This window comes from Drosophila santomea, unplaced genomic scaffold (assembly GCF_016746245.2).
Source record: "Drosophila santomea strain STO CAGO 1482 unplaced genomic scaffold, Prin_Dsan_1.1 Segkk69_quiver_pilon_scaf, whole genome shotgun sequence".
Lineage (NCBI taxonomy): Eukaryota > Metazoa > Arthropoda > Insecta > Diptera > Drosophilidae > Drosophila > Drosophila santomea.
Window position 1 is genome coordinate 1,500,028 of NW_025319001.1, and position 15,980 is coordinate 1,516,007.

The following is a 15,980-nucleotide window of genomic DNA, read 5'->3' on the forward strand; positions in this document are numbered from 1 at the left end:
GTAAACACAGATGAGCTCTCGTTTGCCATTAGCCGCTACGATGAGCTGGTGATGGCGTTTATGCTCCGGTGTGGAGAACTGGAGACGCGGTTGGCTATGCCGCCCCCACCGACGCCGTCTATGCTGACTTCCGCAATTTCGCGTCTTCCCCAGACGCCTCAGGCTGCACCCATTGCTGCCCCGCGGACCACGAAGGCTCGCGAGACGTGGTCAGCAGTGGTGAAGTGCAACGACCCAGCGCTATCGGGGAAGGCTCCCTCGGAGTCGGGGTGCATGAAGTACGTGAGCTCCGTCGAGGTGGTGGAGCAGTTATCCGGACTCCTTCAGTCGGAGAGCTGCAGAAGGTTGTGACTTCTAAAAAATTCGCCGAAGTAGGGCTAAACGTCGTCTACGACGTCGACACAGTAATCGGCCCCGAGGAGTTTATGCAGGAGCTCCACGAAAATAACTTCGACGGCGAGATGACGGCCTCGGAGTACAAGAGGTCGGTGCACCTGGTCACCAAGGCGTGGTCGGTGACTGACGGCGCCACCGTTAACGTGACGCTAGAGGTCAGCGACAAGGCGATGGCGAAACTTGATGTAGGTCGGGTCTACATCAAGTGGTTCTCATTTCGATGCCGATCACAGGTTCGCACTTATGCCTGCCATAGGTGTGTGGGTTTCGACCACAAGGTCAGCGAATGCCGCCAGAAGTCGAATGTATGCCGCCAGTGCGGGCAACAAGGCCACCGCGGCAAAGTGCCAGAACCCGGTGGACTGCCGGAACTGCCGTCACAGAGGGCAACCCTCGTGGCATTACATGCTCTCGGATGTATGCCCGATATACGGCGCGGTGCTAGCGAGGGTGCAAGCTAGACATTAATGTTTAGCTTTATCCAAGCGAACTGTGGCCGAGGCCGAGCTGCGACCATCGAGCTCGGAGTCCGACTCAGGAGATCGGGCTCAATGTTTGCACTGGTGCAGGAGCCGTATCTTGGCGGCGATGGGATGGATGTGCTGCCTGAAGGAATGAGGATCTTCACCGACCGGCGAGGGAAGGCAGCCATCCTAGTGGATCTTCAGGATGCCATCTGTATGCCAGTGGAGACCCTCACCACGGTGCTTGGACGGCATCAATGGTGCCGCGAAGGACAAGTGTGAGCCAGTTTTTCGTAAGGTGCTCGAGGCAATCATGGTGAATCGTGTGAGAAAAGTTCTTCCGGAAGGCTGCAGATGGCAATTCGGATTTCGCCAAGGACGATGTTTGGAGGATGCCTGGAGGCACGTGAAGAGCAGTGTTGACGCCAGCCCGGCGCAATACGTGCCCGGCACATTCGTGGACTTCAAAGGAGCATTTAACAACTTATTTGGGACACGCTAATGGATGTACTGCTTCAGCGCCTCGAGCCGCATTGCCTGCTGAGTGCATACGCGGATGATCTGCTTCTGCTCGTCGAGGGCAACTTCAGAGTCGTGTTAAAGGAAAAAGGAGCGCAATTTATGTCCACCGTAGAAACGTGGGAAGCGGAAGTTGGCGTTGCCATCTCGACCAGCAAGACGGTAATAATGCTGCTCAAAGGTAGTTTGAGACGTGCGCCCACGGTAAGGTTTGCTGGAGCGAACCTGCCGTATGTGCGTAGCTGTCGGTACCTTGGCATCACGATCAGTGAAGGAATGAAATTTCCCACGCACATTGCTTCGCTGCGCCAGGGGATGACCGGAGTCGTTGGAGCATTGGCGCGTGTGCATCGAGCCGACTGGGGTTTCAGTCAGGCGGACCATATATGACGGACCTTGTGTGCTGTTTGGTGCCCCGGTATGGTATGACACCGCCGGGCAAGTAGCTGCCAAGAGGCGACTAGCCTCCTGCCAGAGGCTGATCCTGCTAGGATGCCTTCCGGTTTGCCGAACAGTGTCTACCGTGGCACTGCAGGTTCTTGGTGGAGCCGCCCCGCTTGACTTGGCTGCTAAGCAATTAGCGGTCAAATATAAGCTAAAGCGTGGATACCCGCTGGAAAAGAACGAATGGCTCTAGGGGAGAACATCGCTTGTCTAAGCTGGGAGCAGAGAAAGACTCGCTTGGAGGAGTGCTTGCTGCTGAGTTGGCATAACAGATGAGACGACGATAGCGAACCAGGACGGGTGACGCACAGGGTTATCCCAAATATCACTCTCGTTTTCGGGATCAAAAGTTTGGTTTCTCGATGAAGGCGTCTTTCTTGCTTACTGGGCACTGGTCGTTCAATGCATTTTTGCACGGGAGAGCCCTCAGCGATACCACTGCTAGAGCATGTGGTAATCCATATGAGGACTGGATCGATACGATTACATATGGTATCTTCACAACTGCTACTTCTGATGTTACTCTATTGCCGTACAAACGTGACTAAGATTAGCTTGGATTTTTGCGCTTGTTATATAGCCCACAGCTAGTGTGCCCAGGTCGTTCTATTGAATTGTGGGCACCTTCCGACAACGCGCTGTCGAGAAAGTCCTGTTGCCTTGGTCAGCTGGTATGTTTAGTGTGGCCGATAACGTGTTATCGATATTCCAGGACTGCACGGATCAATTGGTATGCTTAGTGTGGCCAACTGCGTGGGAATCCCAGGGCTACACTATGCTTAAATTTGGGCGCGAAGTTAGTGTCTGTGTGATTTTTGATTGAAAACTCTTTTGTTGGAATGTTTAAAGAATGTTTTACTTTCTCGATCGCTTTAGCTTAGTCTGACAGTCGAGGAACTCGACTATATCGTTCTCTCTTGCTTTAATTAAAATTGACATTTTACAACATTCTTAAATGAAGTTTGGTTGTCAATATTGTTTTCTAGCGATTTAGATAACAACATATTTACATATTCATGAAATTTTCAAATTATTTCTTTTTTAAAATTTAATTTTAATTTTCACCTGCCACGTACTTGGTCGTTCAAACGCCATGTTTGCCTCCAAACAGAAGTAGGCACCATCCTCATACTGTTGCAACTGGGGTGCTAATTCCTAATTCCTAATTCCTCAGCCATTTGGGCTACATCCTCTTTTCTATTGATTTGCTAAGAAAACAGTTACGAAATGCAGGTTGGCTTTTATAAAAGTCAATGCATATATTGCAAATCTATAGTCATCAAGTTGACAAGGAACGATAAATAAATCTTCGTATCATTATTGTCTGTAGTGTGTAACGAACAACGTTAGTGGGCTGCTGGAGTTGTGATTACCTGCCCACCCTACCTATGGTCGTTCCTTCCCGGCTTTTCCAACGACCCCTTTATCCATTTTACCGGAACTGCATCAACTAAAAGAAATCTATTCAGAATGCATTATAATTAATTCTCTTAAAACTAACATTAAATGAATATTAATTTTGGCTGGACAAAAAAAAAACATACATACAATCAATGAAACAATTAACTTGCTTTTTTGAAGTTCGTAGATTTTCCCAGGTGTTCCCTATTGCATTTTCAAATCCAAATCTAACGTCATTTCTTTTTGAAAACAATTTGAAGGCTGGTCGTTTGCATTTTTGTACTCTAAACCGAATGTTTAGATGTTTTAAGTTTTCTTTTTCTTTGTTTTACTCTTTGTAGCTGCGGCATTCATCGGTGAAAGCGCTTGCAACGAGCTGCTGCTGCTAGCGGTTTGGCGGAGGATAGTGTGCCCGCATATCCAAACTGAATTTGGGCTCCATTAGTGTGGTCGATCTATTGTAGAAGCGCTGCACACTGGTTGGGCTTGTATGGAGTCGCGGCCAAAAATACTTCTAGTGGTAATAGCGTATTGAAATTGATACAGTAAGTTCTCTAAAAATTAAGAATTGGTAAAATGTAAAAAATTGGCGTGGTCGATAATATTTACGCCCACAGGAAGGCAAAAACCGAAAAATACACCTAAAAGCATGCTACAATTTTTTTCTTGAAACATTATTATTATTTGTATTATTATTATTTCCTACTTTACTAATTTGTATATAGTGTTTGGTAACCCCTAGGATATTTGTCCCCTGTGATGTTAAGATACAATATTATGATATACGGATTCTTCACTTAATAAATAAATAAAAAAAAATATTATTATTATTATATCTATAAATGATTTAATTTAAAAATAAAAAACACAGCAAAACAAAATAATTCAGAATTAAAGCATTAAAAATATAAGAATTGTGGCTAACAATATACCTAGCAAAGTTTAGTGCTTCAACAGCGTGTTCCTGTAATTTAATCATTTTCTAACAAATCACAGGTCGACGATAATAATTTCGATTTGTCATTCTTTTTTATTTTTCTTTGACCTGTTACGTATGGGGTCTGATCTCAAAAGAAGTATTTTAGTTAAATCCCTGTTCGTGATTATGCGAGACATCTTTCGGGTATGCTGCAGTTGGTTTTTTTTTTTAATTTCCTTATTGTTTGACTCTGCAGCTTCCTCTGAGAGCTCACGTTTAAATTTTTTAACATCTATGGTGTAGCCTGATGCTAAGGCTTGCAATATCGTTGCGCAGCGGATTATTAAATTTTCACATTGGGGGGTTTTGGCGGGAACCTAACTAAAACTTTAGCTAAACATAGAAAAGACGTTCACAAAATACACAAAATAAGTCGTTCAATTAAAATATTTTCACAGGACAAGACAAAATGGCATGCAAGTTTATTATAAATAAGAACATAAAAAAACAATACCTTCAACTTTTAAATCCATTTAAAATCGATTAAATAGGAGCACAATAGCAAACGTTTGACCACTTCAAAGTACAATTTTATTTTGAACGACCGACTGCAGCTGCGTCGCGCCGATGAACACGTATTCACAACTTTGAGGAATTTTCTGAAAGTCCCGTTACAAATCTAGTAAAAACCGGTTTGCCACTTAAAAGTTTGGACTTTTTAGAGACAGTTGGCAAATACTTTCCAAAAATTTGTTGTGATGAATTTTTTAATTTTTGGCATATGGACGCAACCAGTGTGCGCTGCACTATGGGAAATTTGACCACTTTTTCTGGCCTAAATTAATAACTCCAGAACGGGGAGAGATATTCAATTGGTGTTTTTTGTATAGGGTTACACTAGTCCATATCTCTTATGGTACCAAAAATTGTGGGCGTGGCACCGCCCTTTCTATTTTTTGTAATTTATAACTCCAGAACGAATAAAGATATTTAATTTTTTTTTTTTGCATTAATTTGCACTAGACCATATCTAAACTTACCGCAAAAACTGGGGGCGTGGCACAGTCCCTTATATTTATATTATTAATTTTCGTAAAGGCTTTCTCTCATTTTGTATGCTTTTTCTAATCTCAGCCAAAACAACTGATTTCGTGATAGAGTTTATATTCTTAATTATTTTACAGAAGTTAACAACAATAGTACTAATAAAAATAACGAAACAATTCAGCAACCGCCTTGTTTAACTCCCGTTTAGCATGAGATTACTCTGAATTTGGAAAAGTAGGGTTAAGTCTAAAATCTATAAATTCTCCCAGAATCGGTAAAAGTGGCTTTTAAAATTACAATAATCTGAACAAGAACTAAATAAGCTACAACATGAGGTATATTTCATTGATGCAATTTGCTGCAATCACTTTAAATCTCTATTTAAAGTTAGGCATTATAAAAAAAAATACTTTTGTAAAGCAACTAAGATTTTTACTAAATTACTGGGATAACACTAGTTTTTTTTTCTATTGAATGTTGCAAACGCCTAATAGAAGGCCCACTGATTAAAATACTTTTTACAGAATGGAAATTAACGCTTTGGTTCCCAAGATATTAGAACTTTTGTAACGAAAGAAAAACTTAATGTTGCAGATTGTTGTTTTGTGTACGCGCAACAGCTGCTTTTAACAGCTGATTTCTTTGTTGTGGCGCCATCTATTAAAATTTCTGGTATGCAGCACTAAAGATTGGTCAATTATGAATGCGTACACTAAATATTATTGTAATATTCCGACTTTCAGAAAATGGGTTTTGGCCAGAAAAAGGGGTCAAATTTCCCATAGTGCGCTGGTCGATGTAAAAGATACAAAGAGGAAAAAGAAATGTAGGCCCAAAAGTAGGTAATGGTTTTGAAGTGTGTGCCAACTGATAGCAAAGCAAGCGCAAAGTTAATCAAGGTCCGTCCACAGATTTTAAAATGTCGCATATTAATATATAAATACTTTGCACGGGTGCGGTCATAGTTAGGACCGTCCTCTATAAGGAGCGTAGGGTGTAAATGGTCAAAGGAATTCGGGATGTACACTCACTCGCATATCTCTGCGTACACCCCTAAAAAATTTTAAAATTAAACTTTGAACAGCAATGGTTCGGTCATTTATGCATATAATTATTCCATTTTTTTTTTAACTTAACTTTAATTTATTGTTTATAATATGAAATTTTTTTTAGAATTATTGAATAATATATAACATTTTATTTTTAATTTTAAACTTAATACTATAAAAAAATGTGTACGCAAAAGTTTGCGTACAACTGTTTAAAGCAGCGTGGGATGCAAAAAATGCAATTACCGTTAGAGTTTTTGTCATTGTTCTTATTTAGATTGTGCTAAACTTATTACTGCGCAGTTGACTTTCATCTTTGCACCAATTCAGGAGCTTTTCAACATGGAACAAAAGGGCAAAGAAATTTCTGTTGGGGAGCGATAGCTTATTATAAAATTTTTCTTGAACGGAAAATCTTATAGAGAAATTGGTGCTCTAGTTGGTAGAGCCCACTCCTCTATCCAAAAAGTTATTAATAATTATAACACGACTGGCAGTATCTTGTCAACGACAAGACGAGTATTATAAAGTCTATTCGGCTTAATCCCAGGATGACAGCTCATCAGGTAAGCCTTCAGATCGAGGAAAGTGTTTCCAAAACTGTTTCTGATGATACTGTACGCCGTTCCATAAAAAAGGCAATAAATTAAAGCTAGTTTATATCTTAAAGTGGGTAGGACTACGCCTTCATCTCAGGGATGATATTCCTTGTTCCAGTGCCACCTTTGGAATTAGGGCCTATAAAGCTGACCTTAACCCTAAATTTGGCCTATTTGCCGCTTAGCTTGCCAACCAATCACATCGAAGTCTCCCGGAAAATTTTTCTTTTTTTTTTATTGTCGATCTTCAGAATATTATACATAATTAACCGAGTGGTCGTATCAAATAACATTAAGAGCTGAAACAAACAAACACCAGCCCCATCGAAACGCATCCGCTCCACTTCCATTTTAGCCCGGTCAGCAGATTATTATAAGAAACCAAATGTAGAAGGCAAATGAAAAGCTTGGAAATAAAATAAGATTCATTGAGAATTCAGAACTTAACAACCACAGGCGTTTATTTGGGAACGGTTCTATCCACTACTCATCAAATCTCCCTAACCTACGCTTAAAGGGAGGTAACTGGCGCAGTCGGTAGTTCCAGGCCTAAGAACGAGTCAACAGGATTTCGTGACGACCGGGACATGCAGTTAATATTAATATTAGCATTGTAAGGAATAACAGTGAGTAGAGTGGAGTGTGTAAAATGGAGGTGGAAATAATAAGAGCCGCAAGTGACCAATTAGAAATGACCAAAGCAGTGGGAAATAAGAAACGCAAGTGCAAATCAATATAACCAAAAATAATAGTAACAAAGGAAAGCTAAATGAGCCAAATCAAAATAATATATATATAAAGAAATACTACATAATTAAGGCCATAGTCTTGGTGTAACACACAAAGAAATGCAAAGCCGAGGTGCGGTTTAAATAAAGAATTAAATTAATTCAATTGTGTCTAAAGAAATGAAAGAAAATGGGTTCGAACGGACAAACGGCCGGTGGTAAATGTCGTGGCTCGAAGTCGCAGAGAACGGTTCGATCAAACGAATGACCGGTAGAGAATGGTGTTGGCTGTCGGAAGTTCGATGCGACGAAGAGGCTCGCCGATCGAACGATCGTCGAACGACGTCATGCCGTCGGTCGAGAGCAAGAGAAGTTGGTGTGCTGTGGGGAGTGCCAACAAGTTCGAGTGTATGACAGAAAGGGGAAATGGTCGAGCCGAATGGCCCGATGTAGAAGTTAAACAGAGCCGATTCGGTCGCATGTATTGGGCGGGGCACTGTACAGGGCGGCCGCCTAGCATGAGGAAGAATTCGGTTGATTAGAGGAAGGGGCGGTAACCATTCACACGTATTGGGCGGCGCACTGTAATGTACAGGGCGGCCGCTTAGCGTAGGGGTGGTTATCTGAAAATATATCGTGGAATATTAACAAGAATCAAACTGGAAAGAATAAATTAAAATCCAGCGATCCTAACATTCACACGTATTAGGCGGCGCACTGTAATGCACAGGGCGGCCGCTTAGCGTAGGAATGGGTAGGGTTAAGCAATACTCAAGGGAAAACACCAGGATGCAGGACTGTCCGCATTTGGTTCAGAGGCTGTATCGCACAGCCAAGGAGCTAGCTTCAGCATGCAGGGTGTTAGAGGGGAGTAGACAATACCATAGCAATGACTGTTCGCAATTGGTTGTGAGGCTGTATCGCACAGCCGAACAGCTAGCTTCAGCATGCAGGGTATTAGACAATAAATAAATAAATAAAATAAATAAAATAAATAAAATAAATAAAATAAATAAAATAAATAAAATAAATAAAATAAATAAAATAAATAAAATAAATAAAATAAATAAAATAAATAAAATAAATAAAATAAATAAAATAAATAAAAAAATAAATAAAATAAATAAAATAAATAAAATAAATAAAATAAATAAAATAAATAAAATAAATAAAATAAATAAAATAAATAAAATAAATAAAATAAATAAAATAAATAAAATAAATAGAATAAATAAAATAAATAAAATAAATAAAATAAATAAAATAAATAAAATAAATAAGCAAATAAATAAAGAAAGGAAAAGCAAGCGACAAGTATTATTAAACCCCATTTTGCTAAATTAATTTTGAACCTTAGAAGGAGAAAATTACTCATAATAATTAATTACAGAACTCCATTTCACACACGGACACTCGAGGATCCACTACACACACTATATACAAGCAATTCGGAATTCAACACGTATCTTTAAGTAAACTACACAGCTATACTAAGCACACAGCGATTCACCGCTTTACACAAACAACACACTTCTATTAATTAATAAGTCAGAATATTGAGATAAGGTACACAAGACAGTAGCACTAACCAAAACAATACATATACGTGAGATAACTATGTCGAATCCAACAGAAGGACAGGACGTTAGGAAGCCAGGGAGCGTACTAGAGGCCATCAAGGTAATAGACCTTGTGGAAATTATTCCGAAATATGATGGCGAAGGGGGAAAGTTAGATGGTTTTATAGCAGCAGTGGAACAGGTATTGAGCCTGATCAAGGGGGAAGAAAGATCGAATATAGGAGTGTTCATAAATAAACCCGCCAGTGTTACTGTTTAGTTTGATTTATTTGTTAATTTCAGACACTTAATATTAATTAGTTCGACACCGATGCGTACGTTTTCTTGCAGATCAAAAATGTGACTAACTTAAGCTTTGGCTGTACTCACGCCATACGATTAAACTAGCATAAGACGTAAACAAGTTACAGTTAGAAGGGAGTTAGAAGTTTGGAAAAGTACTGGGCAAGCTCGCGGACAATTACAGCGGTGCGATGCTTACATTGATTCCGCTGATAAGCTCCGCTGAAGCTGCAGACAAATGATAATGTAAACAAAGATAAAGGGTGACTTGTTCGCGCATACAGGGTGTCTCGTTCCCAAACAAGGAGTGATAGCACTTCGAGCTGTCCGAAGCAAGATAGTAGGAGCGGCGGACAAGGTCCTAGATTTGGACGAGTCAGAGTTGAATTGGGATCAGATCAAGAGAATATTAGTCTCCCATTTTAAAGACAAGAGATCGGAGCAAGATTTGATAATGGAGCTGACCCATATCAAGGAAATGAAACTGGACGTAGAAGCCCTTTACACTAGGGTTATGACTCTAAAGAAAGCCTTAGTGAGTTTAACCAAAACAGGCGAGAACAGCATAATGCTGAGGAGCGAGAAAATTAAATGGTATGAGGAAATGGTGCTCAACGCTTTTATTTCGGCCTTAAAGGGACCGATAGGAGTAACCATAAGGAACATGGGAGTCCCGAATATAGCCAAAGCTTATGAGATAGCTTGTAGGGAGGAAAAGTTAGCTTCCTTAGAAGTTAATGGTCCGGAGCCCAGAGTCGGGAGACAAGGTCAAGAAAGAAACTCAGAAACAGGAGCAGGAGAAGGAGGAACCCCAGGTGTTGGAGGCCCACAGGGAGACAGGCATTTGGTCTCAGTACCAGTGGGGGGGAAACAACCCTCCTCCATTTCCAATGCCATTTGCCATGCCCAGTATGAATGGATGGACAGGTTTCGGAATCCCTTATCCGATGATGGGTAATCCATTCAGGTCAGAGAATTTTAACCAGGGTGATACTTCAAACTATCAAGGTCCTTATCGCAGTTATCAGAACAGGAACTCCAGATGGAATCAGAACCAAGCAAACCGAGATAGACAGTGGAACGGTTACAACAGTAACAAGTACAATAACAATTATAATAATAGAAATAACAACAACGGTTATAATAGTAACAATTATAACAACTCCAACAATGGGTATAACAGCACTGGTTATGGAAATAACGATGGCAGGGGACAGTTAGCGATCGAACCACAATCAAACACGGAAGGCAGCGGCCAGTCCAGGATGTCCAGGAATTCCAACAATTCGGGACAGTCCAGGCAGTCGTATAACTCAAACAATTCTAAGAGGTCATTTAATTCAACTGGCACTGCCTCGGTCAGTGCCCAGTTACATAACATTCAGGAGGATGACGGAAATTTTCCACAGTCAGCCTCGAACAATCCACAGGATATTTAGGACCTAGGAAAAGGCATTCAACGTTGCCCTATTTGGTAGTAAAGATTACTCCAGAAACATCAATAAAATTGTTAATCGATACAGGATCTACCTTTTCTTTTATTCGACCAGAATTAGTGCACCCACAGTACGTGAGGAAACTAAAAGACCCAATAGCCATTAAAACCATCACGCAGTCGCATGAGGTTGAAAGGGAGGCATTTTTACCAATGTTCGCGGAGTTAGGCGGAGTTGGTAAAAAAAGAATGTTCCTTTTTAAATTTCATCAATTCTTTGAGGGGTTGATCGGGATAGATATGATACAGCAGTTGAAGGCGGTTATCGATATGCAGAACGGGTGATTTGAGGTAGCAAATTTGAAACAGAAGATTCAGATTGAGGCCTACAGACCGTCAGAATTGTATACGATAGAAGCCGAATCGAAAATGGTTATATCTGTTCCGGTACGACTGAACGATGGGGATTTCATAATAAACAGAACAATATTAAAGGAAGACCTGGAAATTTCAGAGCTGGATGGAGGTGACGAATTATGCGGAGTCGGACCAGGAATTATTTCTGGAAGAACCAATAAATGTTGTAGAATTTAAGTCCACACAACATTTCGAACTAAACACTATAGAAGGGGAGAGGAAATGTAGTAACAGCATCCCATTTGATAAAATCAGAACAGACCATTTGAACAAGGAGGAACTTGGAGAACTTTCCAGAATTTGCAAAAAGTATCCGGGTATATTCCACAAGGAAGGAGTCATCTTGTCGTTCACAAATGCGGTCAAACATCAAATAAGAACAAGGGATGATATGCCCATTTATGCCAGACCTTATAGATATGCTTTTAAGGAAAGGCAAGAGGTGAGAAGGCAGTTGGAAAAGCTATTAGACCAGAAGATAATCAGGCATAGCCATTCACCATGGAGTGCTCCAGTCTGGTTAGTACCTAAAAAGAAGGACGCCTCTGGGGAAAGGAAATGGCGAATGGTGATGGATTATAGGAAATTGAATGAGAAGGTGGTAAAGGATAGATACCCATTGCCCATAATAAATGACGTGTTAGATAACCTGGGCAGAGCTAAGTACTTCTCGACGTTGGACTTAGCAAGTGGTTATCATCAGATTGAGGTACAGGAAACAGACATTCCGAAAACGGCCTTCTCCGCAGAAGGAGGCCATTTCGAGTACGTCCGAATGCCGTTCGGTTTAAACAATGCTCCCGCAACCTTTCAGAGGTTGATGAATAACATCTTCGGGAATTGTTGGGTAAATGTTGTCTCATTTATTAGGACGACATAATGGTGTACTCAGCGTCCTTACAGGAGCATATTACAGACTTGGAGAAGGTTTTTAGGAAGCTTACGGAAGCTAATTTTAAACTGCAGCTAGATAAGACGGAATTTCTAAGAACCGAGGTAGAATACCTAGGGCACTTAGTGACCCCACAAGGTATCAAACCAAATCCAGGGAAGATTGAAGCGATTAAGAAATTCACCGTCCCGAGGACTAGGAAGCAGATAAAATCATTCCTAGGGTTGCTAGGTTACTACAGGAAGTTCATAAAAGATTTCGCGGCAATAACAAAGCCATTGACGAAACAACTCAAGGGGAAGAAGACAGTACAAGTAGATGAGGAATACACAGAAGCATTTGAGGTGTGCAAAACCCTCTTATGCAATGACCCGATTCTACAGTTCCCCGATTTCGAAAAACCATTCATCCTGACCACGGATGCAAGCAACTATGCCATTGGATCGGTCCTATCACAAGGGAACTTGGGAACGGACAGACCAATAGCATACGCAAGTAGAACTCTGTCAACATCCGAGATAAACTATGCTACGATAGAAAAGGAAATGCTTGCCATTATTTGGTCGATAAGGCATTTCGGACACTACCTGTTAGGCACTAAGTTTAAAATAGTGACAGATCAGAGCATCAAGAAACCAGACTCTAAGCTCGTGAGATGGAGACTCCAAATGTTGGAGTATGACTACGAGATAGTATACAAGAAGGGTTCCTTAAACGTAGTGGCGGATGCGCTGAGCAGAATCCAACCGGAGCTCAACGTACTAGAAAACGTCTCGGAAGTAGCGACAAACGGAGAAACGATACGCTCCGCGGGAGAAGATTTACAGTTGGGATTCCCAATTTCTGAAAAACCACTGAACGAGTACAACATTCAGGTGGTTATTGAGAAGGGTGGAACGTCAAAAGTAATGAAGCAAGTACCATTTAGGAACAAAATGCGGATAACTTGGACATAAAAGAACTTTGATGAGGAGACAATTGGCCGAAAACTCAAGGAAATTCTAAAACCGAAGAGAACAATAGCATTGTTGATACCGGAAGAGTTGGTTTTGACCATCCAAGAGGTATATTGCAAGTATTTTGCGTACAGTAGATTATATAGAGCAATAAGATGCACAGTTTTGTTGCCGGATATAATTGAGAGAGACCAGCAGGAGGAAGTTGTAAGGGATTACCACCTGAAGAGTAACCACAGGGGGATAGAAGAAACACTAGCCCATTTAAAAAGGAGGGTGTTTTTCCCTCAGATGAGACAACTGATAACGCAAACAATTAATAATTGCGATAGTTGTCAAACACAGAAATATGACAGAAGGCCTCACAAGATCAAGTACAGTGTGACGGAAACTCCGGACAGACCCTTAGAGATAGTGCATATCGACTTATATTTTGTTAATAAGAAAAACGTTTTCACGATTATTGACAAATTTTCGAGATATGCCTGGGGGGTAACTATCCCAGCCAAGGAAAGCATTAACATTGTCAAAGCAATGAAAAACTTTATGGCTCTGTTTTGGATACCCAAGAAGATAGTCTGTGACCAGGGGGTTGAGTTCTCGTCGAACCTCTTTAAGGATTTTTGTAGGCAGTACGAACTCGAACTGCATACAACATCCTTTCAGCAGTCGTCAAGTAACTCAACAGTTGAGAGACTACACTCAACAATAACAGAAATATACCGTTTGATTACAGAGAACAAGAAGGCAGGGAAGTTAGAGATTCGACACGAAGAGATACTGAACGAAGCGTTTATAACTTACAATAACGCCATTCATTCAGCAACGAAGTTGACACCTCAAGAACTATTCACAGGCAGAACGCAGGAGTTTCTGAATAACGTGACTTTCAGTCAGTAATGAGCACGATTATTTACAGAAAATCAATGCGTTTCAGGCCGAGATCTATCCAAAGGTAAAAGAAAGAGTAGAAAGCCAAAAGGCGAAGAGAATTGAGGCAGCTAACTTGGATAGACAGGAACCAGACCCGGTACAGGTGGGAAACATAGTATTTCGAAAAGAGAACCGGACGGATAAACTCACCCCCAGATTCTCTAAACACAAGGTGTTAGAAGACAACAACCTAACACTGACATTAACCAAACCACAGAAAATTCACAAGGAGAAATTCCGAAGAATTACTAAACCAAATGAATAATTTTTGCAGGTGGTCCATGGCCATGGTTGAAAGAGGCAGGTTTGAGATAACACCCTTGGAGAAAAACGACCCATTGGCCCAGATAGAAATGGGAACGGCAAGGGTAGTACAAACGTACCAAACATATATACACATCGTGAAGCTGCAGGACTTCAATGAAATAATAGGTGGTATAGAAAAGACACTTGGAGAAGTTGAAGACGAATCGGGAACAAGGGACGTAATTAGATCACTTAAAAACAAACTACACATGTTGAAAACAAGGCTGGAAGGAATTTGGCCTAGACATAGAAGAGCAAGGGGATTGATAAACGGATTGGGTTCGGTAGTCAAGGCAATAACGGGGAATTTAGACGCCAATAACGCCGAAAAATTAGAAGAGGAAATAAGAAAAATGAGAGAAGAAGAGGAGAAATTGAGAGAGAGTATTAACTCACAAGAGAGAACAGGCAACAAGGTCAGTTTCATTTTCAAAAATTTAACGAAATACATAAATGAGGAGCAAAGCAGAGTAAATGCATTTATTAAAAAATATATTAATGCCATAAGTAAGTCCTTTGTAGAAGAGGATAGGAGAATTTATAGATTGGAGTATATTGACAGAATTTCGCTCACTATAGATATGTTAGGATTAAACTTGAATGACGTGACCGAGAGCCTGTCTAAGTTAGGTGTGATTTCTAGATTTTTGGACAAGTGTGTCCAAGAGTTAGAGAGACAAGGGATACGATTGGTATCAGACGAACACATGTATGAGTTTCTAGAATTAAGTGCGATTATGAATAACACAGATATAATATTTTCGATCAAATTACCATTGTTTAAAAAAGAAATATTTGCGTTCAGAAGGTTAATACCGCTGCCCATGAACGGCACAGAATTTGTGATAGCTCCAAATTATGTGGCGATTCATGGGAATGAAATACTTTACTATAAGGAAGCTGTTAAGTGGGCAGGATGCGGAATGCGAAACGAAGGACGTCGGACTACTTACAACAATCTTCGAACCGGAGGCCGGCTACATCGTAATTTTCAACGGGAAGAATGTAACTTCAGACAGATTGCGGAGTTGATAAGGCATTAAATGGATCAGTCCTTATAAGATTTACCAACTGCAAAGTGATGGTCAACAACGTACAGTATGAAGCGGAAGAAGGACTTAGCACAGCGAAATTGGGATTAGACATACCTCTGATAGAGACGGTTAAGAGGAACAGGACAACCCAAGAGTTGGGAATACACGAGCTGAGGATGGAAGACCTAGAAACAAAGGTACAGATCAGCAGAATGCAGTGGGGAACCACGATCCATGCAACAACGACCTACACGATGCTCGGCGTACTGATGATAGTAATATTCGTCGTGTCCTGCTTCCCAAAAAAAGACAACCATTTTCAAACCAGAGGTTACACCACACGCCACCTTCACTCCCGCCATCGCTGAACCTGCTATGATAACAGCATCTATGCCCCCGTTATGGTCGGTAGCTCAGACTGAGGGGGGAGGAGTTACCGCCTCAGCATTTACCCTCGGCGGTCCCCCGTCCAAGCCCCCTCGTCAACCGGAGACCTAGTGGAGATCCAGCAATACTTTGGTACGACCACGGGAACGCCGAGTGGTCGTATCAAATAACATTAAGTGCTGAAACAAACAA

The 15,980-nt window shown here is 41.1% G+C and overlaps 1 protein-coding gene across 1 annotated transcript; it reads left to right on the forward strand.

Annotated features, from left to right (window-relative positions):
* Window positions 1-10,165: 10,165 nt before the first annotated feature.
* On the forward strand, window positions 10,166-10,867 carry LOC120457648 (ABC transporter H family member 2-like). Its single transcript, XM_039645146.1, has one exon. It carries the CDS (start codon window positions 10,166-10,168, stop codon window positions 10,865-10,867), a length of 702 nt encoding a protein of 233 aa, XP_039501080.1.
* The last annotated feature ends 5,113 nt before the right edge of the window (window positions 10,868-15,980 follow it).